General features: G+C 38.9%; 1 protein-coding gene across 1 annotated transcript in view; it reads right to left on the minus strand.

Moving 5' to 3' along the window:
- The window catches only part of LOC134618814 (copine-9-like), a 108,478-nt gene that overhangs the window by 14,978 nt on the left and 67,419 nt on the right, over positions 1 to 26,081 (minus strand). Inside the window, exons 8-19 of the mRNA XM_063464395.1 lie at positions 23,901 to 23,964; positions 21,843 to 21,946; positions 20,233 to 20,337; positions 17,701 to 17,742; positions 17,308 to 17,383; positions 14,868 to 14,921; positions 14,576 to 14,637; positions 14,096 to 14,142; positions 10,613 to 10,794; positions 8,782 to 8,909; positions 5,613 to 5,715; positions 4,979 to 5,036 (exon numbers count right to left, since the gene is read on the minus strand). Of these exons, the coding sequence (XP_063320465.1) occupies positions 4,979 to 5,036; positions 5,613 to 5,715; positions 8,782 to 8,909; positions 10,613 to 10,794; positions 14,096 to 14,142; positions 14,576 to 14,637; positions 14,868 to 14,921; positions 17,308 to 17,383; positions 17,701 to 17,742; positions 20,233 to 20,337; positions 21,843 to 21,946; positions 23,901 to 23,964 (1,025 nt within the window). The remainder of the gene's footprint in view (positions 1 to 4,978; positions 5,037 to 5,612; positions 5,716 to 8,781; positions 8,910 to 10,612; positions 10,795 to 14,095; positions 14,143 to 14,575; positions 14,638 to 14,867; positions 14,922 to 17,307; positions 17,384 to 17,700; positions 17,743 to 20,232; positions 20,338 to 21,842; positions 21,947 to 23,900; positions 23,965 to 26,081) is intronic.

Genomic DNA, 26,081 nt, shown 5'->3' on the forward strand with positions numbered 1-26,081 from the left:
CAAATAACACCGTGTTCATAGCGTGTGCAGCAGCTAGCACATCCACACTCTGAGGTTCTATTAAACCAGTTTGACCTCGCGACCTCCCAGCACGCCTGAGTACTTTCACCACCAATCCCAGCATTTGATTCCTTAAACAAGTAGAAAATGATGGGCCGTCCAACATAATGAGGAGACTTTAGGTTGTCACACCCTGTTGAGCAGTAACACACTCACACACACAAACAGTTCCCACTGAAAAGTCATTCATTGATTTGTGGGCTGTAAGCTGCTTGCACACTTGAGTCCATTGACTTTCCTCAGCTATTCTCTCAGGAGGGGGCACAAAGAGCTGGTGTACATAAAGAACCAATTATGACACAGCTGCTATTCCTGTTCGAGTTCCATCAAGACAAGCAAAATTCAAGTGCTGTTTGTCAGATAAAACACCACATCTTTGTGCCTTTCCAAAGTCAGGCTCATTGAATTTTATTAAATGTGTTTGGAGTTCAGATTTATTCTGTGCACGGTGCTTGTGGGAAGATCTTGCTCAACTATATATACATACGCATACACATTTACACACTGCATACACATGCGCACATGCACATACACACATGTGCTCAAACAAAATAAACAAAATCTCAGTGACTCAATCAACTCAATCAACTTTTCCTACTCCGTTTGTTATGTGCATTTTGGTGATAAATATGAACTTTTAACTCAATAAATGCTTTCTTTGGAGTAAAACCAAAGGTAAATATTATTTTCTCACTATTGGATACTTTGTTTTTGACATTACATATAAACAGAAAAACTGAAAAAATGGAGGCTGACATTACAAAGTCTGACTTTTTTGTTGTTTTGTTTCAAGAAAGCCTAATCTAGTGTTATTAGTGTTTTGTTTTTTTATTATTTTGCTTGTTTTGTGGAGACGCTCATAGGGCATGCACACAAAACACTGTTAAATATAATTAGAGATTTGATCCTTACCTAGTGTTCTGGTCAAATTTGACCTGTTTTGACATTTGACACCAGCAAAAATACAGAGCATTCTATTTCCCAACGCCTAACATAGCTACGATTTGTCACGGCCCAAGGTGTCTCATAGTAATGCTAAAGGTACCCTTCCGCGTCCTTTTGAGGCGCTCCGGATTGTCCAATAGAATGCCGCTTGCAGTGGTAACACGCTTAAAGCAGAGGCTCCAGCCGTCCATTCCAGCCCTAACCCTAACCTTAACCCTAACTTTAACTCTATCCGATAGTGTTTTCCAAAGCGATTCATGATCAGAACGTAAAACACATTTACATGTATAGATTCATTCCGAACGGCTCTCATGCCTCCGAACGCGTAACATATCGACGATTTGTCACATAGCGTCAGTATGTTACGTGTTGGGATGAGAACGTGTTGTAAAAATACCACAAATGTCACTGTTTTAGCATGAAATTTGATTATTTTTTCCCCAAATAACTCCAAATATGCAAACCCCAAATACAGAAAATTTGCCCCATATCTACTTAGATGTATTTTAGATCCACAAGTGTAGAAAACATTGATTTTAGTAAATCTTGAAACTATAAAACTGCCCATTCCATGTGAATGGGTACCTGTGACTATCTGTGTCCACACCACATTTGCCCACCTTCTCGCAGAGACGGGCACCTTGCTGGTCTTTCAAGGATCACGGGCTACAGCAAATAGTAAAACACCAAAAGAGGCGAGAAGGTCATTAGGTCCAGACATAAAATCTGCACCTGCCAGCAAAAGCACCTACAACATAATTAAATAATATAATACAAAATAATAATAACACAAAGAAATAAATCATAATCCATTTTTCCTGAACTAACTGAGATTAATGGGTCAGAGGGTCATGAGGTTGAAGACACCATTTTACTACTTTGAGCTGCCATTTCAGCAACTGTAGAAAACACGAGCAAATCCTGCAGATGCAGGGCACAGAAGATTTTATGTTGATAGTTTAGATTAACCACATTTTTGAAGAGCTTTGCTCACTTTCACTAGCCACACCCAGGCCTGATGCCTGGCTTAATACTGCCAGACCTGCTGAATCAGTAAATCACAAAAATAGAACCTGTCTGACAAAGTGAAGCAGACAGCAACACATCATGCCACGATCTAAAGAAAAAGAAACAAACAAAGAAAAACAAAATCATTAATACTGTCACGGATTTCTCAGACTTCAGCAACCAAGTTGTGAACCATCAGCCATAAATGGAGAAAACTTGGAATAGTGGCAAACTTTCCCAGGAGTGGCTGGCCTACCAAAATTACTCCAAGAGCATTGACAACTCTTCCAGGAGGTCACAATTACTGTCTAAAGAATCAGGTCGACACTGACCTGAACTAGATGAGGGTTAGTGTTCATGATTCGACAATAAGAAAGAGACCCAAAAATTCATGATGATGATCTCCAAGACTTTTGGGGGAAAATTCTTTGGAATAACGAGACAAAAGCTGAACTTGTTGGAAAGTGTGTATCCCATTACATTGGTTTAAATCTAACACAGCATTTCATAAAAAGAACACAATGGCAGCACTTAAAGATGGCAGTGTGATGGTCTGCGGCTCTGCTGTTCAGGATCTGGACAACATGATGTAATTGACAGAACCATGAATTCTGCTCTCTACCAGAAAATCCTGAAAGAGAATGTGTGAACTTTAGGTCATGCCCTGAAGCTGAAGTGATCAAGGACAGCAGGAGAACGATCCATAGCATGGCAGCGTCTCCACCTCTGAATGGCTCGGAAATTCAAAAAGGTTTCAAAGTGGTCTAATCAAAGTCCAAACTTAAATATGACTGGGATGCTTTGGCATGACCATAAACAGCCCAGTCATGCTCGAAAAACCTTCTAGCGTAGCTGAATTAGAACAATTACTAGGCTGTTTTTACTTTCCAAATAGTTCAGAATTCAGTATAAACACTTATGAAAGAATTCTTGGCTGAGGTCAACACTGACCTGAACCAGAATGTAAAGGTATAGAATATAAAAATGTAAGGGTTAAAAGAAATCTGTATCTGAGTGACTTCTAACCCCTAAGTGTTTGATTCAGTTTAGATGTATTTCAGTGTCTATTTATACACCCACATACAATTTACAAGCATACGTCATTCAAGCTGCAGCTCTACTGAACACAAGCTGCTATGGGTGCATCATAAAAAAGAGAGAGGAAGAAAAACACTGTGCATTGTCTTTTGTAGCTAAGGCTAGAAAGTTATTTTTCCAAGAGAGAGAAGGTAGAGAAAGAGTTATTTCCTGTTGCTGTAGCAGCAAATGTGTCAGGACATGAGGGCTGCCAGTACCTTATCTTCAAGCTCAGGTCTGTGAAGGTAAGGGCTCTTTAGCTCATTATAAATGAGACCAAAGCTTGATTTATAGTTCTCTTTTGAATCCTGCATTGAAATGCAGAATTGCTCTAGTGTCACTAGTAAAACTGAGCTTATCATGTTGGACTTGAAGCTAACTAATATTGGGCAATCGTTACTTTTACTAATGCAAGAGTTAGAGAGAGACGACTTGAGAACTGCCTAAATCTATACACAGACTAAGACTGAGAATAATAGGTTAAATCTGTGTATAACTGTACATATGCTTTTTCTTTTTCAAAGTTACATCAGAGAGGAGACCAGGAATAGAGACACAGACACATGACACACAGTAATAGCTACTGGAGAGATGTAGAAGAGGAACTGTTGAGGTATAACTCCCCAGTGTTTCAAGAGCCATGATCCCATACATTATGTATGTGTTAGTGAGTGTGCTGGTGCTTTCGGGATGTGTGCATATGAGGCTGAGAAGAAACAGCACCACCACTAGAATTAGCAGGACAACAAAACAGACTGGGTGAAAGACTTTTAAAAGATGATGTGATTTCATAGGTGCAGGTCTTGCATCACGAACAGCTCTTCTAATCTCTTCAGACACCTACAGAATGGAGTCTTGTGTGTACTACCAGGCATCATATCATTCAGCAGACCAAAGCAATGACTGTTATGCCATTATCTGTAAGAAAGGCTCAAAACAATAGCAGCACATAGAGTGCATGGAGTAAAGACAGCTCTATGAAACATATTAAATAAAGCTGCTGTGACTATCGCGAGTGCTATTTCTTTCACATGAGGCTTATGTTATGTAACGTTCCACACAATGGCGAGGCCACTGGTTATGTAGCTGATTAACAGTTGATGTAGATGATGGCATTATTAACAGTAGGTCTTAAAAACATGACAATGCAAAATTTGGAAATTAGTGTATGAGCGTAATGAGGTTAGCACTGAGATTTGGGACGCACATTTTTCTCCATGATTTATGCTTCATTAAATTTAAAACCCAGGCTACAGCTCTGTTTAGTCTAATGCCCAGGAGGCTAAACAGCTTTCTCAAGAAAATGCTGTCCAAAAGAAATGATAGAGTAACTGAAGTCCTTTGTCACATTATCTAACAAGTAACCCTCCCAAAAAACAACAAAAAAACCTATGAAATATTGGTCGGTAGGTAGAGCTTGCTGGCTGCCTCTCATTTTTTCACAATCTCTCAAATGTCATGGGGCTTTTATGGTGAGTCTGAAGCAATCACACAAAAAGATAGGTGAGGAGCAAAGAGACAGATTGATACAGATTTCAGTCACAGGCTTATAACTGGTTGGGTTTTGCTTCTTTTTGCAGGCATCTTATAGTAAAGACAGACAGGAACTGTTGAGGAAGAGCAGAGGGGGAACGACATGAAGCAAATTCCAAGGCCTCAGCTGCTGAGGGGCTGGTCATCTGTCACATAATGAGTCAGCATTCATCCACCTCTATGAGGCACAAAAACTTCTTTGCAATTTTTATGGGCAAATTGAAAATGTGCATAAAAACATGGATGGAAAGTCATCTACTGTGACATGGAAACAGGCAGGATAGGACTTTTTTTCCACCTTCACATTTAGCCATAAAATAAATAATAGACCCTGTTAGTATACCCAAACACTTACCATCAAACTCAGCTGGCCCAACACCTACGATGATAATGGAAAGAGGGAGTGATGCCGCCTGTTCAGACAAAAGGAAAGATGATCCACATTAACTCATTAGATTTTTAAAGCCTCGGGTGAGAAGCGGGAAATTAAATGTTGATTCACACTTGTTAAATGTTTTATCTTGTTTTGGGTAAGGCTATTAACCTGATGCAGCAGCCTACATTTTGTGATTTAAAGTAATGACCTGAGAAATTTACTTTGCACTGCGTGATGGGTAATTAGGATGAAGACAATAAGAGAGAGCTTGCTTTTAATGCTCTACACTGTGTGCTTTGAGAAACCTCAGAACCCAACCAAACACTGCTTAAAAATTAATTTGATGGGTTACTGAAATTACTGACCTCTTCAAACACTAAGTCAATAAAGATGAAAAAAACCTCCCCTCCGTTCAAGAAAAGCTTTACTTAGAGGCTCTTACCAAAGAATGCTAATCGTTTTTATCCAAACAATGTAAAAACATTATCCTCACCCCACATGCAGGAGAGTCAGTGGGGTCACAGAGGGCTGTTATTCATCAGTACGCCTGCAGCTTTATTTTTTAACACATGCATGCAAGGGAGTTGTATACATGTGGTGTTTGTTTACTCACATTGACCACAGCCTCTTTGGTCTGGACCATGTCAGATATCACTCCATCTGTGATCATCAACAGGACAAAGTACTGAGAGCCATCTGTAATCTCTGCTGCACAGCTGGGGAATGTGCATAGACAGACACACAGACACCCACGCACACACATAGACACACACATAGAAATACACAGGTTAAAGCTAATAATCTGTGCAAAGAAAACATAAGAACGCCTGTCTGTTTTTGGGGCAATGAGCTGCAGATGAGACTGATTCAAGCTTTGTCAAAAAACACAAAACTAAATTTATTGAGAGCTTATATAGAATTATTAATGCTCCTATAGAACATTAATAAATAATAATCAAATAGTCAAATGCAAAAACAGACAATTATAAAGTACCAGAGTGAAAGTGATCATTCTGTCATAAAATGTGTCATCCATTCTTTAAATTACTGCCATGTTGACTATTGCTGTTGGATACATGCTTGCCTTAGTCCCATAGGAAACTGCAGTTTCAAAATATAAATGCAAAATATAAATTATTTTGAATTGAAATCATGAATTACACAAAATTTGAAAATGACAGCTTTAGAAATTTCTTTTTACACATTTTGAACTGATAATAGATTTGAACATTTCAAACAGCTTGCCTGGACACAAAGGCCACTTAAATGGCTCTTTTTCTACTTTCTGTTGTAGATGGTAAATGGACTGGTTTGGACTGATTTAGCACTTTTCTATCTGAGCACTCAAAGCGCTTTACACAACTTGTATATTCACCCATTCTACGCTGTTTCTAAGTGCTTCCTATCTAACATCCTCCTTCCTCACACATTCATACTCCGATGGATGCAATGGAGAGAAACATGGGGGTCCTTTCCCAGCGATACTTGGCATACAGACTGGAGCACACTGGGATCGAACCACCAACCTTCCAGTTAGTAGCTGACCTGCTCTACCAGCTGAGAAACAGAAAAAAGATTAATTTAGATTATCCTGAGCCTCAATTCATCCTCTGTGTGAAATAAGGCATTTTAGCTCCTATTTTAATCTCTACTTTATTTATGTTAAAGTAGATGCTAATGCGGGACTAGGCTCTGTAGCACTTACAAAGGAATACACTAATAAATGACTTTTTTTTAATAACAAAAAAATAAATAAATGCTAAAGTTTTGCCGACACCTAATATGACCGATGTTTATGGTGGATAATGTTAGCAAAATATGCTTGACAATGACTGCTATTTCTCTTACACAATCCTGCCTTGCTATAACACAATACAGACTTAAACTATATATAGTTACTGCAATAAAAAGTGGACTTCATATCTTCTACCCAGCATAGCGGCCCATCCACTCACATCAAACAAACTAAAACTACAACCCTGAGCCAGAAACCCTTTAATAATAACAAGCACCCCAAAGATAAAATCCTGCAACTGCGCTTCTCATTTTTCCACTGCTCTTCATTCCCTGTCCATCATGGGGCATGATAAGAAAACAAGAGCATGTATTCACATCGCTAAAGATCAACTTTAACTCGATATGAAGCCAAATGAGTTTCAAGCTGGATGTGTCTGCGTGTGTTTTTTACCTGCTGCTTGTGAATTTACTGTTAGAGGGAAGAATCTATCACCACTGACTTCCCTGTTTTGTGTTGATGAAAGCAGTATAAATCTGTGTCAGTCAGTGTTTCTGTGCCTTTGTGTGTAATTGTGTGTGGGTGTGGTGTTAATAAATGGGATTGTAGCATACTGCTAGGATGATTTTGTGAGTATGTGAGTTTTTTATTTATATTCTCTTAGCACCACTTTAATGCCTTCTGCTGCTTGGCAGGTGGCGTTCCAACACAGGGTGGGCTATATAGATGACAACTGATCATTCAGTGCACGTAAGTTTTAACATCCAACATTCTGTTCTGCTCTAACAACCAGAGCAAAAACATGCAATTTACTGTGGCAGCACAATCTTTTTCTTTCCCGTTTTTTTGTAACACATCTTGGAACCACTTTAGAAATAACGATGCATGATATATAACGGCTATTTGCACAAAGAATCTTAACCTTGAAATTCTGAAATACTAAAAAAAAAAAGATTTACACATTTCCTGTGTCTCCTGTGCTTTTACTTTTTGAATATGTTTAAGTGTCAAAGCCATAAAAAATATCGATACATAGTGACAATACGGGTTTTTTTTGTCATTTGTTTAGTCTTTGACTCCACTGTTATTGCCTGCATCAGACTGCAGATAACACCAGGGTGATGTACAAACATAAGATTGATCAGTACTGGTACTTACTGAGGACGTCAGAATATCAGATTTTCTTAATTCCCCTGTGTAACAGGCTCATTTCCAACTTTATAAAATGCCATGCTGCACAAATTATACATACAATGAACCAAATAGGTATCCATAGAGCTACAAAGCCCAGGAGCCTAGACGTACTGTTTTTTGCAACTTAATATAAGAGATTATAAAGTTTTTTATTATTATTATATATCCCTGTTTTAAAAAAATGATATTTAACTCCTCTCCACAGCTGTCTCCTGTCTAAACCTCTGACCTCCAAACTTTCACAAACAGCATTGCACATATATATATAATCTTAATGCTATTCAAATTCACAGCTTTCTCCAGGATTCATAGTCTGTGCACAGTATAGGTTACAAGAAAAGTAAGTGTATGTGTAAACTATGTTTATCTCTGCGTTAACTGGAAGTTTAATTTTTACTGTTAAAAAAAATTGATCAACCACTTTTCATTTTTTAACACAGATAATCCACAATTTTCATAGAGTAGCCGACCTTCTGAAATTGGCAAACTGACAATTTTGGATTATACAATTTTGTCTAGAAATTATTTATAAGAGAAGCTTTGAAAATATTGGTTGGTAAATGAAATGAAAGGACTTCTCCGGATTCAGCTGCTTACATCTGAAGTTTTCTTTGCAGTGGTCTCAACAAAAACTCAATATTTTAAATATTCTTTAAAATATTATTTTCTGGTGCCACAGAATGATTAGCTGATGGGAGGCTGTAACCTTATATCAGTAATATAAGGTAGTCACAAAGCCTATAAATGATCAAGATATAAGCACACAATTATTAAAAACTAATTTGATGTAACTACGTACACCTACTACTTAAAAATATAATATTTTACCGCATACATCCATCTTCAAACTTACTTTGCTACTTTGTTGATAACAGGTGCAAAGTTAGTAGGTCCATACAGCTGCACCGCCCTCAGGCTCTGAAAATAAGTCTCCAGGACTCCCTCGATGCCCACACAGTTTGGATTATCATTGTCACCATTCTGCAACAAACAGCAGACATTGCCCTAATGAAGTATGCAGTGCACATATAGTGTATATTAAATATTATACACAGGCTGGATATGCTGCTGTCAGCTTTGATAAAATCAAATCTATCTACATTTAACTGATTATAATCTGATTAGATTCATCACTGGGTGATGAATCTCATTTAAAAAGAGAGTACACACATTTACAACCTCAGTCAGTTTCACTCTTTAAACTAAAAAAATGGCTACTTTCTCACATAGCTGCCCAGCTCCGGCACAAACAGCAAGTAACCAGTTTTAAAGGTTTCTAAAACACATACAAATGTTAGGAAATGCACTTTCTTCCTCTGTCCTTGAAGCATTCATCAACATGAAACATGAGCACAGATAGATATTTTCTATTCAAAGTTTCCACGTCATGTCACATTTTTAAAGAAACCAGAAGGACAAAAGAAACCTTTTTTTTTTTTTTACTACCTGCAAGTCATTTTTGACCAGATTTGATGCCTGAGACTTTTGAAACTGGAATCATGGCACTGCGTGTTATATTCTGCACATTCAGTGGAGAATATAACATGCTTCTTCAAACCTCATCATACAAGTGGAGTGGTCAAACTGCACCAATCCCTCCTTCTTAAAAGTGACCCTTTTTATCAGTGATGGAATATTTTAACTAACACTGGAGATGAGTTACATGTTATGTGGACATCAAAATACTACTCCTTTGTCACTACTACTTCACAACGCTAACTATAATCTCCCTGAAACCAACAGCAGATGGACCAGTGTTAAAGAGCTAGCAAATGTTAGCTAAATGTTTAATGCTAACTACTTTCTTGTCCTTTTCCTTCCAAACAGTAATATTACACAGGAACATTCCAACCAGTAACATAGTAAATAATACATACAACCATCTGCACTTTTCTCCCATCCTGGCATATATGTAAACATCACCAGCGCGCTGCTGTTTCAGTGGTTACAAGGTCCAAGAACTTCAGTTGTTTTTTTAGTTTTTTGACATATGATCCAAAAATGCATGGTTGGAAACAGATGGGAAACTGTCAGGTCTCTGTTCCCGTTATTAACCAGTTTTAACCAGCGTGATGAAAGGCATATGGATAAAAATGCCAAATGTTAAATCACTTTGATCAGCCAGATTCCCCTTGTCAACTTTTTATATGCGGTGATCACTGCACAGTCTTTGGGGGGGAAAAAAACATTTTTTAATGGAAAGGACTGTTGCCCCTGTGGTCTTCAAACTGAAACACTCTGGGTCATAAGAAGTGAGATAAGTTAAATGCAAAAAACATTGTTACAGAAAGAAAACAATAGAACCAAAGAGAAATAAATGCATATTTTTTTTTAAGTAGTAGTTATTTCTAAGAAGTTTTCCTATTTTTTTAAAAAAATCCTGCAGTTGTCCTGTCTGTTGAAGCACTTCTGTAAGACCGCAGCAATCAATACTTTCACAGCACAGGTAGGTACTTCACTTCAGCTTCAGAGCCACTGATTTTCTATTGGTTTGTCCCATCGGGAGGGAGCCGGGAGGAAGTGGAGCGGATCCTGAGAGATTCCTGCTGGCAGGCAGATGAGCCAACTTCTCAACTTGTACAAACAGCTGGTGTCACGGCCGCGTCTTCTAGTCCACCACACCCTGCCACAGATGAACTGTGCATATTTGCCTTCTACATTTAAACCGTGCGTGTGTTTCTTACCAGCGGGAACGCGTGGGAGATTTTGCCATCGGGGGGCAGCTTAGCACCGAAGCCATAGGCAGGAAAGAGCTTATCACTGTCGTAGTCCTGGATAATTTCTCCCACTGCTTTCAGTGCCATGGCATATGCATTCATTTGGTACGGACTCATATAATGGAGGGAGGTGGGCTGGGATGGGTTACCTTAGAAGAGGAAACACACATGCACACACAGCACAATGTGAAGTGAACAGTGCCTCCTTCTCTCTGGTTTGTTTTCATCTGCAAAATACAAGCAACACTAAATCACCAGTGGAAAACTATGAGATGATCAATGCCAAGAAAATACCATATGTTTCATCTCCTTCTTTCAGGTTTTCCCGATGCAGCAAACAGAGATAGGCTATGGATGTGATGAATTATGTAAAGACTTGTGGGTGTACCAGTAAAATCTGATAGTTGCAGGGAAAGAAAAGAAGACACTTTTTATCTCTGGAAAATCAAAGACTCACGGAAACAGGATTTTTTATGGGGAATTATGAGGTTTATGCAATCATGCTAAATGTCTTAAGAAATTGCATTGGTATTGCTAGCGCTGTAATTATTGCACACATATAAAGATCGCAGAATGTGACTAAAAGACAGCTCTCTCTTTGCCCCCTTGGGATAAGGTGGTTTGGACTCTCTCCTCCATTCTAAAAAGAGTGCCCTGCTTTTAAAGGGGATGAAGGGGAGGGGTATGGGGGGGTGATTTGATTATCCACGACAGATGCCTGCTCCCCACACACCCACTGATAATGTATTCTCCCTAATCCCATCAAGCTCCCAACTGCGCTGCAGGTGCACCTCTGGCCATGAAAATACCAGACACATTCACCATTCCCTGTGCACGTTGCACGGTTGACTGCACGTTCCATCATGTGAAAATAAGAGCCTTAATGTAACAATCTATCCAGCGCCCACCATCAAGAAGTTGAGTATACCTGCCAATGAAAGGTGAAGGGTCAAATTATATTAGGGACGGGAAAAGAAATACCTTTGCTGTGTCTAACAGCAGAAAGCACAGTTTCAGACAGAGGAGACTGCAGTTAGGAGAAAACATGAGGTGATATAACTGAAGAGCATGCTAATTAAGTAGCATAAAGGCACATTTTCCATATATCATTTCCCCAGCAAGAGCCAATCAAGCTTCGTGCTGAATCCAGACTTCTGTTAAATACAGCTGATTTGCACATTTACCACAACTTCGAGCTTAATGCTTTTAAACTAAACTGTTTTAAGCTTGTACAGTTTTGTCAAGAGCACCTAGAGTAGAATACATTTTTGACTGAAGCAATGGAATCTCCACAATGCTCACACCAAAAGAACAGACAGTGTAAAAATGCTTTTTAACAGACAAGACAGTGCTGGGTTTGGTTTATAACGTCACAAATAAATCCACGTATGTCTGTTTGTCTGTTCTTCTCATCTTTTTACCTGTCCATCTGATCTACCTCAAACTTGGCAGATCAATTGCGAGGGACTACATACTTTGATTAAAAGTAATAGTGAGTGCTGGGAAGGTTACTTTTATAATGTATTCCACTACAGATTACAGAATACATGCCCCAAAATGTATTTTGTAATGTATTCCGTTACGTTACTCAATGAGAGTAACACATTCTGAATACTTTGGATTACTTAATATATTATCAAGCTTTTTATAACTACATGAATGTACTATTGCTGTGTGATTTATTACTATTACTGAAGGTTACTCGCCATACCAATACCAACTAGATTTTTAAATCTTAATATAAATGAGTAACAGTAGGGTGGACATTAGGTAAGGCTGCACTTGTTGCAGCGATCTCGTATAGAAAACGATATAAAGTATATAAAACAGGTCCACGACTCCGAACCGTAGTAAAGGGACCTCTGGCTAATACGTCGGGTTCCGTGTCGGGCTCGTAGCCGAAAACTAGCTTTACTTTGTTGTCTGGGTCAACTTTGCTAGCGAGAGACAGAGAGAGGCGTTGAAAGGCTGCTCCAACGGAACTTATTGTTTTGGAGGAAAACACGAACACAGTGTACAGCTGAGTCTTAATAGCTTACTTACAACTGGACTACACTGCCCACGAGGCTAAATTCTTTAGGGCTATGCCTGTAACACTCTGCCTATTGCCTTCATATTAAATAATTTTTTGAACAATAATTTAAAAAAATATTTCGTCACCTCATTATGCGGGCCGCAAGTAGAGGTGACATGGGCCGCAAGGTTGAGCATTAGAGCCTCTTAATGCATGTTTTGTTTGGGTTTCCACCGGCGTGGAATTACCAAAAATAGAGAGGGGACAGCCCAACATATGAAACAGGGAAAGACCGCCGTCTAATCCCTGTATTTCAAGAAAGTAACTGTATTCTGAATACCACCTTTTTAAACGGCAACTGTAACAGAATACAGTTACTCATATTTTGTATTTTAAACACGTAACAGCGGTACATGTATTCTGTTACTCCCCAACACTGGTAATAGTTTTATATTTTGATAACATGAGCCCCTATAGGACAGCACTTAATGACAGTGGGAAGGAAGACCTCTGTCAGAAGACTTATGGAGGGTTAGCCATCTGCTACAAGTGATGGGGAGGAAGGGAAAGAGAAGTATAAAGAGCACAAACAGGACAAAAACAAGTTTAAGACATGCAAAGGTAATATATATAAGTGTATGGGGAGTGAATGGAGGGGGAATGGATGCTTAATGGATTGTGGGAAGCCTCCATTCAGCTTTAGCCTGTAGCAGCAGGACCATCATTAAGGGATGGTTAACGGTCACCTGATCCAGCCCTCACTATAAACTTGATTAACAAGTACAGTTTAAAGCCTTATTGCTGTCTCCTAAACCCAAACTGGAAGCTGTTTCCACTTGACTTCTGGAAACTCCAGGAATCGCAAGTCTGTACTCAGAGAGCGCGCGTTGTCCCACCTAGAGTAGCAAATGCTTTCTTAACATCTGTTTAAGACAGGATGCTTCTCATTTTGATGATATTGTGCAGATAAAAGAAGGCAGTGATAGTTCTTTGTTAAATATGGAAGTTAAAGGACATGTCCTAGCCAAAACTGACTCCAAGGTTCCTCAGAGTAGTGCTGGAGGCGAAGGTAATACCATACAATATAAGTAAGTTAATATTATTATTAAAAAACAATAATAATGCTATTATGCAGTAATATTTGCAGTTAGGAAGCTAAATCGAGTGGGTGATTAGATTTGGTTAACGTAAAGAATCGAATCCAGTAGAAACAGCTGACCTGCCCCAAACTACAGATTAGCAGCACATCATAACCAAAGCAAAACAGACTGTACTCACAACATACTGTGAAGTATTGCTTTGCAAATGCTCGGGATCATAACACAAAAACAACTTCTGAAATCAACATTGTATTTTAATTTTTTGGAAGGTCAAAAAAAAAAGTAATACGTGCACACATCACAATAAAGCAAAATGGTTGTGAGGCAGTGACTTACCATTGGACGCGGTGAAGTCTATCGCCACAGTGAAATTGAGTTGTGTTCTGTGGTAAATAAAGTAAAAAGAAACATGAAAGAGTAACACGCACTTTAGCCCACTTGACAAACACTCTATAAACCCTTCGAACACACAACTCTACCAACACGACGAGCTGTAACTCGGTCTCGGTAACTAGCTAATTAGAATGGAAGGACAATATTCCCTTCACCATCTTGAAGCGCTAATTAGATAAAACAAATAGAGCTGCTAATTAAAAGTGAATGAACTGAATAAATTAGTTATTTACAAATAAGATTTACAAACACCGACTTCCTCAAAGCTTCACCCTTTCAAAGCCAATATGAGCTCAGTGTGGTGCTCAGCATGATGCTTTTGTGAAACTTAATCTTGAGAAATACTCGCACAAAGACACAAATCCTCAAAATGGTGGCTGTTGACAATCACTGTGAGCGCGGGCTAATTATTATTCTACTCACCCTCCTCGGATAAAATCCACAAAGGTATACTCAGACTCCACTTTGAAGGACAGCAGTGTTACCTGGCAAACACACACACATACCAAAACACATACAGAGCGATAAACAGAACAGGACGGTGGGAGAGGGACCAGGGCCAGGCAAAAAAAACTAAACAGGTGGCCAGCCAGTGAAAAGAAGCAGATGTAAGAGGTGATGATACCTATACTATACTATATGATTCTATAAGACATCAGTAAATAGCAATACAGAGGAAATGACAGGCAGTTATGGGTGATGTGGGTGCACTCACAGTTCCAGAATTGATGTATTTCTTTTTTTTGCCTTTCTTCTTGGGATTTAAAACCTGCCCGTGACAGAAAGAGCACATTAGTGATGATGAGTGCCTCCATAAAACCACCTTATAGCTTAAAATGAAGTGCAAAAATGAACATGAATAATTCAGAAGATTGCTGATAATGGTGGCAGCCTACAAATCGATCTGATGTGTGTATAGAGAAATGAGAGAACATCCGTGTGCACGTCCGTCACTATAAATCTCATCAAAGAACTTTCTGGTTTTTTCTCTCCTTCAGACCACATGGTTTTCCAGTAATTATGTTGCAACATTACTATTAATTTGTTTGGCTGGAACAAAGTACATCTTTACTGAGGAGATTTGAATAAGCTGGGGGCAATAATAGATTTGTCAGTTCAGTGTGCATTTGTAGCTTTTTCCAGCAAAATACACATTTATTGGTTTCTATTTTATTTGTGATTGAGTGTGTGTGTGTGTGTGTGTGTGTGTGTGTGTGTGTGTGTGTGTGTGTGTGTGTGTGTGTGTGTAATGACTGATATTATTTATTTCATGGTGTATACTGATGTAATGTTAACAGTGCATCCCATGGCTGATTAAAATCTGCGTGTCTGGACTTCATCATCTTTGACAGGAGCCACAGAGTCTCCACTGTGTTTTACAGTCAGCTATAGACACTCACTGCTGTATCTCTCTACTGACCTCTTTCATGAATATTCACAACAACTTGAAGCGAAACTTTTAAATTTGGATGGTGTTACCACTGATTTTCAGCCCAGTTCTTGTGTAACTTGCCATACCTCAGCCCTTTCTCCCTGTTTCCCTTTCTTAGTTTCCTGGCATCCACCCTTCCACTGAGACCATTTCTGATGAGGATTTGGTGAAGAGAAGACGGATCGATGACGTGCCAGATGTATCTCTTAAGTCTTTGCTGGATTTTGTCCTGTTTCTTAAGGACATGACTTTGTGATGCAGATATATTTTTTAGGTACGTCACTTCTTCTTTTGTCCAGTTTCCTCAACATTTTTAAGGACACACTGCACACCATGCCGAGGTATACCACAAATAGCATATCAGCCAATTTTCCACAAACAGCTCATTGTGAATCACCTTGTTGGTGCAAAAATACTACGTGTCAGACTTTGCAATAGGGGAGTTTGTAGTGTAGTGCACTTGCTTCTTTCATGAAGACTCAACTGGCACTAAACACTAGGAATGACCCAGGTGCATTTTTTGTGCTTGAATGATTCACAGGTCAGTGAAGTAGCTTAACAAACAAACAAAAAACTTTCTCTGAAAATAGTCAGGCAGGATTAAAGGATTAAAGGACTGGACTAAAATGAGCGAAAAAGCTTCCAATGGACCACCAAGACGATTCAGTTTGTTGAGGAAGGGACTCATATGTTAAAGGGCTAATATAAGGGCCCTGGTTTGATTCTACCTCAGGCAACTACCTGTATCATTGTGTGACAATCCCCCTGCTCTACTGTCGGGCTGTAATGATCATTGTATATATATATATGAATATATGTACCCAAACTCTTTCTTAATGGGTGGGCCAAAAAAACTTTTGCACCTTTTACCACAATCATCATCTATGTGTTTTAAATTATTATATTATATTATATTATATTATATTATATTATATTATATTATATTATATTATAAATTCCAATTCTTTTGCGTTTCAATTGCATTGTGGTCCCTGCAAATGTGATGATACATTCTCTGTGTGTTTATTCCCCGCAGAACCTTTGCTCAATAGCATAAAACTATAAGAAAGTCTAGCTCCTACTGTAATCTAGAAGTCTAGAAGCAAAACACAGTTGTGCAGTAGTCCTTGTCCCTGTTACATACTCTGGAAATCAGTGCTGTTTATGCTAGCTGAACCCCCTCCTCTCTGTGATACTCTAAAATCAATGTACAAATGTGATGGAACTTGTTATACTGTATATATGAAAAGTACCCTTTAGTGGGAATCAGTGCTAACCTCCTAGCTAGGAAGCTCTCTCATTCAGGTAGGAATACTAAGTTAGCACAATGCAACCTTAGAAATGTGAAAACATTTTTTAAAATATGGACAATAAATCATCACTGCATATGCTAAATCCATATATTATTGTGACAATGCCAAAGTCATAACAAGATATGTAAAAATACACGACTTTGTACTTCCTATTACCTGTCTGTTTATATGTTCAGGAAATTATCCTTTCAGCTGAAGGTTTCATAACCTTAGATTCTTTTACATTTTTTATTTCATTTTATTTGTTTTTACACTCATCACTTGAAATCCAGTCTTTCCGTTTAGAAAAAATTGTGCCATTGTGAGGGTTCGAGGTTTTTAGAGATTAAAATCACCTAAATTGGAATCACAAGGTCTTTATATGATGACGGTGGTATGAAATAACAAGCCATCTCCATGTTGTGTCTCACCTCATAGACATTGAACTGGTTCTGCCCCCGAGACAGCTCTCTGTAACTGGTGGTGAACTCGCCGATGAAGTCATGGCTACAGCAGACAACACCCACACAGAAAAGCAAGCAGGAACACAATTTTTTACATAAATCATTTTTTCATCTGAGCTATAGAGCTTTTTTTTTTTTCTTTCTTAATAACTGTCAAATATGGATCTTGTTCCTATTAGTCTCCAAATCAGGCCTATCTGTCCTTGCAGCATAAGTTTTGTAGCACATTGTGTCAAAACCCTTCAAGCTCTTCACCACCAAGTTTGTCTCACAGACTGTAAACAAGACGTTTCACTCCCTTCTAACACGAGGCATCAGTGTGTGAAGGTGTAGTGAGTGCTTATCTGCGAATGCTCTTACCTTCCATCTCGATCCCAGTCATAGACGTCTACCTTCACAGTTCTGAAACAGACAAGCACATATTATTTTTGAAGGCCGTGGGTTTTTTTGTGAGAAACTTGAACCTCAAATTATGTTTGATTGAATAAAAAAAATACTTTTTATGCCATCATATCAGGAGCAGATAGAGCTGATTTCAATTTCAATTTCAGATTCCAGAGAAAAAATGAATAGAAGTTTCCACATATAAAATTGGAAGCATCATCTCAGCTTCATGAACAGCCAAATGTGCTGCATGTTGTTTGGCACCACAGCTAGCAGAGAGCTGCTTATATATGATCTGCATGGAGCTGATGACATTTTCCATTCAGTTGGTTGTTATGGCACCCTCCTTTTCACAACTAGGACAAATAGTCAGTTCCCAGTAAATTGCAGTGATTTTTTTTCACATTCAGTGAATGATTAAAACTAGTTGTGGTGACCAACTGGTCGTCCAGAGGTTGACGGTGTTGGTTTCCATTACGAGGTAACTGCACAGGTCTCCCTGTCTCCAAACAACAGCAGTGTCATTTATAACCTCGGATTATTCACACATTTCAAACTGTCTCAGTAAGTCTGCACCGATGAATGAAACTCAACTGGTTGCCGACCTTTTGTATCCTTGTTATATTTCTATACAAAAGCAAGTGCTTGTGTCATTCTTCTTAAGTGCCTTGCTGAATGGTGTTGGTGGCCATGGTCCTCCAAGGTGCTCTCTCAGTCAAACAGTGCAGGAACGTATTCGAGGTTTTCTTTATCCAGTCTGGGTTTCTCTCCTTCTGCCTTTGCTTCTCTTCCCTTAGATTTTTACACATGTACAAAGTCATAGTCAAAGTCGCTTCTCATTATGTGTCCAAAGAATCTTGCTTTCTGACATTTTTACATAGAGATTTTCTGGTCTTTGCTCTTTTTCAAAAGCTCTTCAATAGTCAGTCTTTCCATGTATGACATTCTCATCATCTGCTGACGAACCACTTCTCTGCTGCCTTAACCTCCTATGACCTGGCGTCCACATATGTGGACATCACATTTTGGGTTATCTAGACCAAAATACACAATTGTGCTCTACAAGGGCCTGATATCCACTTATGAGGACATTCCATTGTCCTATTGAAATTTAAAACAAATGTCCTCATATGTGGATCTGATTTTTCTCAGAAACAAAAATCAGGTAAAAAAAAATCAGGTAATTCTTTGTTTTTACATTCATCAGGTCCCAATCAGCCCAAATAGCAAAGAGAAGTTAAAAATGCATGCAATGAAAGAGTTCGGGTCTTAGGAGGTTAATGGTGTCTACAGTTTTCTTATTTATTGTCCCAGCTCCATTTCCACACATGAAGATATGTATAGAGTAGTCATCAAGGAATCACTTTCTTGACTTGAAGGAAATTTATCAATCATCTAAAATCTTTGCTAAGTCAAAGAAAGCTTTTTTTGACTTTGCAATCCAAATAATTTGAACTTATCGACTTGTTGTAATATGGAATTCTTCACTCTGATGTTAAATGTGGAAATGCTGATTCTTGAGTTTTCTTTGTAGTCACGAACAGTCCCACTTTTACGATCATTCATTTACGTCTATGACTATTTTCTGCAGGTTTTCTTCAGATGTTGAAAAGTTTATAGAATCAGTTACTAAAATGTTGCACTTAAATTGCAGTCTTGCCATAAATATATAACTATTTGGAATTTCTGTTTTAAATCTATGAAGTCCTGGCTGGACTGTTTAATGTGAATTTCCGTGTTTTTGGCATACTGTCACAAACAGGCATGTAACTGCCAATTTCACCCCATTAAGTCACAAATTGTTAAAGACTGATAGCCAATGACTCCATCTAATTCCAGTTTTATCTCCGTCCTAACAAAGCAAAGTCCCTTTGAAGACTGCAAATGTCTGCAAATGGTCTCAGATCTGTTCTCTGTCTTTGAAGAAAAATATTTTAAAGGCAACAAGATTGAAAGTTTGACCACAACAATTTTGTTTGTCCTGTAGTCTCCAACCAGCGTTTTCCTCAATGTGACTGTAGCGTTACATATAGCTAGAAAGTCTCAAATATTGATAAACATCACAAAACGTTATATATAAATCCACCGGCTTAAAGTGGTTCAAGTATAAAATGTGATGAATTCACAAAAATCTGTCAAATTTATGACAGGAGTCCTTGTTATAGCAACGGTGGCACTGTGCATTTCTGCATTCAGTGGCTTAACAAATGCTCAGCATTGTCCAGCCTGACTGAATATGTAACACAGGGCTGTGTTCAAACTAGGTCAGTCTCAATAACACCAGTGCTGGTCCCTGGGACACCACGACCGACTGCTGGCATTATTCTGACCGCCCCAGCAACAGGCGATGTCATCCACTTAAAAGTCTAGCTGTGCCCGATTGATTGATAAGTGCTCTCGTTCTTACTTTACCCAGAGAAAACTAGTAGCTTACAACATGGAAGATCTCTGAAGGTTTCTAAATAGTCATAAAATACCTCGATATTAAATTTGATCATGTTTTCTGACCTGTCATAGTCACCATTGCAGAGAGCTCTAACAGGGATGGTGAAGGGCTGCCACACTGGGTTCAGTGTGTTCTTGATCACCTCTGTCTTGTGGCAGATGGTGAACCTGCAAGCAAAAAAAAATCAGCCATGAGAAACAAAAAGGGAAAGAACATTTATACTGCTCCTTTTGTACCGGTGAAGATCCCCACCATCCCCCCACTAATCTCCCATTCCTTCCTCTGCAATTGAGCAAAAGGCATTGTAAGCTTTTATATTTTTTATGTCTGCTTAAGTATATCCAGAGGATATAACAGAAGAGTTTTATTTTCTTCTCCTTCTTGTTTTTTTTATTACTACAAAAATCTCTCCAAGGCACAGCAGTCGAAGCGATCTAAAAACTTAAACAAATGTGACTTCTGGTGGAACTCGAGTCAGAAGCGTACGTGCAACAAAGTTGATTCGTATGGAAAACAAGTGTGTGAACCAGATGTGACAACGGGTATTATTAAATGTGGTCTTCATATGAAACACCTTCACAGAACACCTTCCATAACCTTTCTTTTACTAATAATGTGTTTGTGTGCCGTTTCACAGTTGAAAGTAGCACTTATTGAGTGCTTTCTGCTACACAGCACCACTTGGGAATAAGTACTGGAAGTGGTTTGGAGCAACAGTCATTATTTCGCAGCCCCACAGGCTGAAGAGTGTTAAATTTTGTAAATGAAATGATGTCAGATCATTGCTGATGTCTTTCCTCCTTACCAGTGCATTAACACACACTTGAAAACTCCAGACCTCCAAAATGACAAAACTTCTCCCTTTATCTGGCTGCTCACGTTACCACATTACCACCACCTGGCTGCTACTTACTCTTATGGAAACAGTAAGGGTGTAGTTAGTTTTTCACACACTACTTCTATATTTTGAATTCAATTCAATTCAGTTTTATTTATACAGTGCCAAATCACAACAACTGTCGCTTCAGGGTGCTTTATATTGTTATGTAGACTCTACAATAATATATGCAGAGAAATACCCCAACAATCATATGACTCCCTATGAGCAAGCACTTTGGCAACAGTGGGAAGGAAAAACTCCCTTTTAACAGGAAGAAACCTCCGGCAGAACCAGGCTCAGGGAGGGGCAGGGCCATCTGCAATGACCCGTTGGGGTGAGAGAAGGAAGACAGGATAAAAGTCATGCTGTGGCAGAGAGCCAGAGATTTTGGTTAAGAATAACATCACAGTATAAGATGTCATGTATTATTGTTCATTACTGAGGTTGTATAGACGTAATAATAACATGTCCTGGCATTTAAAACTTTAGAATCAAAAATAAGATGTGATATACTGGTGGTGGTCAGAGGGCCCGGTGGCGCCAGTGTCCGGCAGCCTCGCCTCTGTCAGTGCGCCCCAGGGTGGCTGTGGCTACAATGTAGCTTGCCATCACCAGTGTGTGAATGTGTGTGTGAATGGGTGGATGACTGAACGTGTAAAGCGCTTTGAGGTCCTTGGGGACTAAGTAAAGCGCTATATATATATCTATATATATATATATATGTGTGTGTGTGTGTGTGTGTGCGTGTGTGTGTGTGTAAGGTCTGACCCCACCCCAAATACCCACACTCACGTTCCATCCTCATTACTGCGGTAGAAAACCAGGAAGGGGTCGGACTTGCCAAAAAAGTCTTTTTTATCCAGCTTGTTGGCACACAGCTGCATGGTAGCGATATCCTGACAGAGAGGAAGAGCAGGTGTCAGTATAATTCAGAAGCAATTACATTTTTAAGTCAGCAACTTTGTTTCCTTCAACAACTCCTTTCTTGGTCACAAAGGTGAAGGTTTTTGTGGGACTTTGTGTGTGTGTGCTCACAATAGTTTTCAAAACAGAGCTTCGCACAGAATACAAAATAACTGGCGAGGTAAAAATCCGTGCATAATAATAATGTTGAAGCAAATAGGAACAGAATCTGAACCAGCAGCACACCAACGGTTTTTATGCTTTAATAACTGAATGCATGCATAGATTACAGTGGTTATAATCCATTTTTTTATTAAAATTACAAATTTTATTAGGAAAAGAAACTTATTTTATTATGGGATGGCTGCAATATTGCGAGCAGGAGCAGAGGGAATGCTTCATAAATATGTATACACCGTTATAGCAGTTAATAAGGAGCAGTATTATTTCTGCTTCTGGATAGATAGATAGATAGAATGGCCTTTTAGCTATTTTCTCCTAAAGGAAGGCATTAGGGGAAACTGAAGCTTGTCATTGGTAGCTAGGGGTTGTCAGCTTGCACACAAACACACACACACACACACACACACACACACACACTTCTCAAAATTTCTGAAAAACATTTGGAGCTTGTCAGGGGCGATATGTCCCAGAGTAGCAATAGTAAATATTTCCAAGATAAGCCTGTTCACATAATGTTATCTGGAGCACACAAACACACACATCGAAATTCTGTTAGCGTCTGACTGCCTGTTTGGTATTAATATATTACTGTGGCAAGGGGTTGGCAAAAATGAAGGAGAAAATCTCATAGTTCATAGCAGGAAACCACCTTAACAGTTAATCTTAAATATATTTAGAGAACTGTGGAGAAGAGTGGACAGCAAAATTTCAAATGGCTATTGGCACTCTATTTACAAAACTCAGTGTAAAGGTGGGTGGATTTAAAGTGATTTAATGGACAAACTCAAACATTCATCACCAGGGATGATGAAGTGATTAGCTGATTATACATTTGCTTTACACGGTAGTTAAACAGGTGTGCTTAATGAGGTGGTCAAGATTGCAGAATGAAAACAGTGGCCTGAAAATCGAACCCTGAGGGACTCCACATGTCCCAGTTGTCATGATATGCCGTGCGACAGGCAGGTTAGGACCCAAATCTACAGAAATAATAGGTAAAAAAAAAAATCTGTTTTATTGCAAGAACTTAGGAGCAAAAACAGAATACAAAACTCTGACTAGATGCGAACTGAGAACTTCCTGAGAACTTCCTGAGAACTGTGGAACCAATACAGACACATGGAGTCCATAACACGAGAACAAATGAAGACAAAACAATAAATACATGCACAGGACAACGAGAAGCTATGAAGCTATGAAGGTGGGGAAAAGGATAGATGGCTACACTCAAGGAAGATGAGACAAGGTAAGCAAAACTAAAGCATAATACACACAAGACAAAGACTAAAAAATAAAACAGAAAGTGGCAAAACTCCAGACAGTGATGGAGGCTTGACAAGACACAGGCGAGGCAGGATGACAAAAGGAAATAGACCAAACCAGAAAACTGAAACCAGAGAATTCTCACACTACACACGAAAAGAACATAAAAACACACAGAGACATAATGACCTAAAGGAGAGATCGGGAAACTAAAGATCAATGAAAATAACTAACTCTAGAATCTGGTCACATCCTGATATGTGATGCCTGCCCCTAAGGCGTGGTCTGATTGTTAGAGTTTTCTGTCTATTATTGTTTACCTTATGATATAAAACATGTTGAGGTGATTGTTATTGTGAGTGGGTGCTATATAAAAAAAACTAAACTAGATTAGACTAATGTGACTGCAAACTCCTACAACACAAAAATTAACAGTGCAATATTGTTCAGTGACATTTGGGTTGTGTGTGTGCATGTGTGTGTGCATGTGTGTATACTGACCCTGCAGTTACTGAGCTCCTCTGCAGTTAAGATAATGACTCCACACTTCTTCCCAGGAATCCCGCTGAGAGCGTAAATAGATGGAGCGAGAAACAGAAGGAAAAATTGCAAAAGAGGGTAATTGTAGCCTGCCATAAATAATACAAGTGCCAAGCAGATGTCATTCATAGCTTTAAACTGCTGTTATAGAAACGCTCACACAGGGACTTACTTTCCGATGGGCAAGCCATTTCTAAAAATAAGTGGCAATTACAACGAGTAAAAACTTTTAAACAACTGTAATGTATTGAAAACAACATTTTTTGCAATATACATACATGCATAAAGTTTGCAAGCGAGTAACTGTCGAAGTCCAGTTACAGCGCTTTGTTCAATTCAATGAGGCTCAAGAGAAAAGTTTAGATGCTATCTCTGAGAATATACATTTGATGGTGCATACCTCTCCCACGCTATGTGATAACACTACAGCAGAAACTGACATTTCATAAATGGAAGAAGGCAAACAGTGATGACTTCTGTCTGCTTTAGCCTTCCATGAGCAGAGAGATAACTCTGAGATCATTAGAGCATGTTCACCCTCTCATATTGTGATGCATTTCATTTCATTTCTGTTGAATGTCCACAACAAAAGCATATTTATGAAGACAGTGAGCTTATGGTATGAAATAGATCGAGACCAAAAGTACCAGAAATGCAAGTAAATGTGAAAACAACAAGGAGCACGTGATGAAGCATGTGCAAAAACTAGTTGGTGACAGGACCCCCTGGGGTGGATGGGCTAAAGGCCCTGGATGTATAGCAATGACTCACACAGGAGAAACATCATGTGCAGATGTGCACATGCACAAATCCATCCACTCGATCTGTCCCTTTTCTTTCCTACAAAGTGTTCAAGGTTAAAGATGGCAATGGTTGTTTTATCCCGTTCCTTTGTCTCCTTCCTCCTTTTAATCTTAAATTAAATGCGAAACCTTGAGAATGAACTGCTTGCAGTATTTCTTATGTGACAAATGAACCGTTCCAAAAGAGGATATAACAGGAAAAAAGTGGATGTCTTTAGAAGAAGAAAAAGAGAATGGAGGAACAGATTGGGAAAAAGAGTAGAAAAATGAGGGGTAACTTTGTGATCACAAAGGGGGCCAAGCCTGACTGCTGCTTCATTATAATTTTTAAAAGAGTTGAAAATGAGGAGAGAGAAAATTGGCTGGGGTCTGCATGAAGTTGGGAAGTCTGGGTTGAAAGAAAAATGAGAGACCCATTTTTGTGTCAATTTGTGCAGGGTAAATTCAACTCTAATATGCTCATCCTGTAACCACCATGTAGCCTGCAGTGACACACACACATTTTAATACATTTGATATTCCTGATATGCCACATATTGGATGGGTTATCATTTGTACCCGGTCTCAGAAACTGACTGTCATCATTACCAGGGTGAAGCGGCACGCAGCGGAAGCCTGCTCTGCGCTTGTTTCTGACATGCAGTCCTTTCATGTGCTGGCAGGAAGCTCTGACATCCGAGATCTGAGCAACATGCATCTAAGAGCGGGGCTGTTGATTGTGACTCATAATTAAATTCAAAGCATACAACTCAAAGCTACCTTTGGTAACTCTGTATCAGTTTACCTTAACATTTCTTTGTGACCAGACAAAAGACATCGTGAAAGAATTGGCTGGTTTAATTTACCGATCTCACCCTGTTTTCATTCACACGTCATGTTAACACAGCTTTGTCAAAGGTGCTGTCTTATTTATACACAAGTTCACGCACTGTATTATGACAACGGTGAGATGGTCTGTCATTCCCAGGCTACCATTTTTTGATAAGAGGAAGCTTTTTCAAAACACAAACATCCCAACTGATCCTTAACTAAAGTCCCCTGGCTCACAAATCTGTGACTTAAATAAGTGCCACCTGTTCAGGTACCCGGTGTGGATTTTGTCAGTCTATAAAATAGGACTGTTAAATCTGAGCTGATGATATAGACATGGCAGGTGTATAAAGGGACACGTTTGTAAAACAGGGAGATGCAAAAATGACATTATATTACACCCTGGGATGAAATGCCAGTAAATATCAAAACAACTGAATTCATTTAATTTGTATTTGGAGCAGGATAAAATTGAACTGTCAAGAATGACGCAGTAAGCACGGAACCAGCTGTCCCGCTACAATGTTCT

Source organism: Pelmatolapia mariae, linkage group LG20, assembly GCF_036321145.2.
Source record: "Pelmatolapia mariae isolate MD_Pm_ZW linkage group LG20, Pm_UMD_F_2, whole genome shotgun sequence".
In the NCBI taxonomy this organism is placed as follows: Eukaryota; Metazoa; Chordata; class Actinopteri; order Cichliformes; family Cichlidae; genus Pelmatolapia; species Pelmatolapia mariae.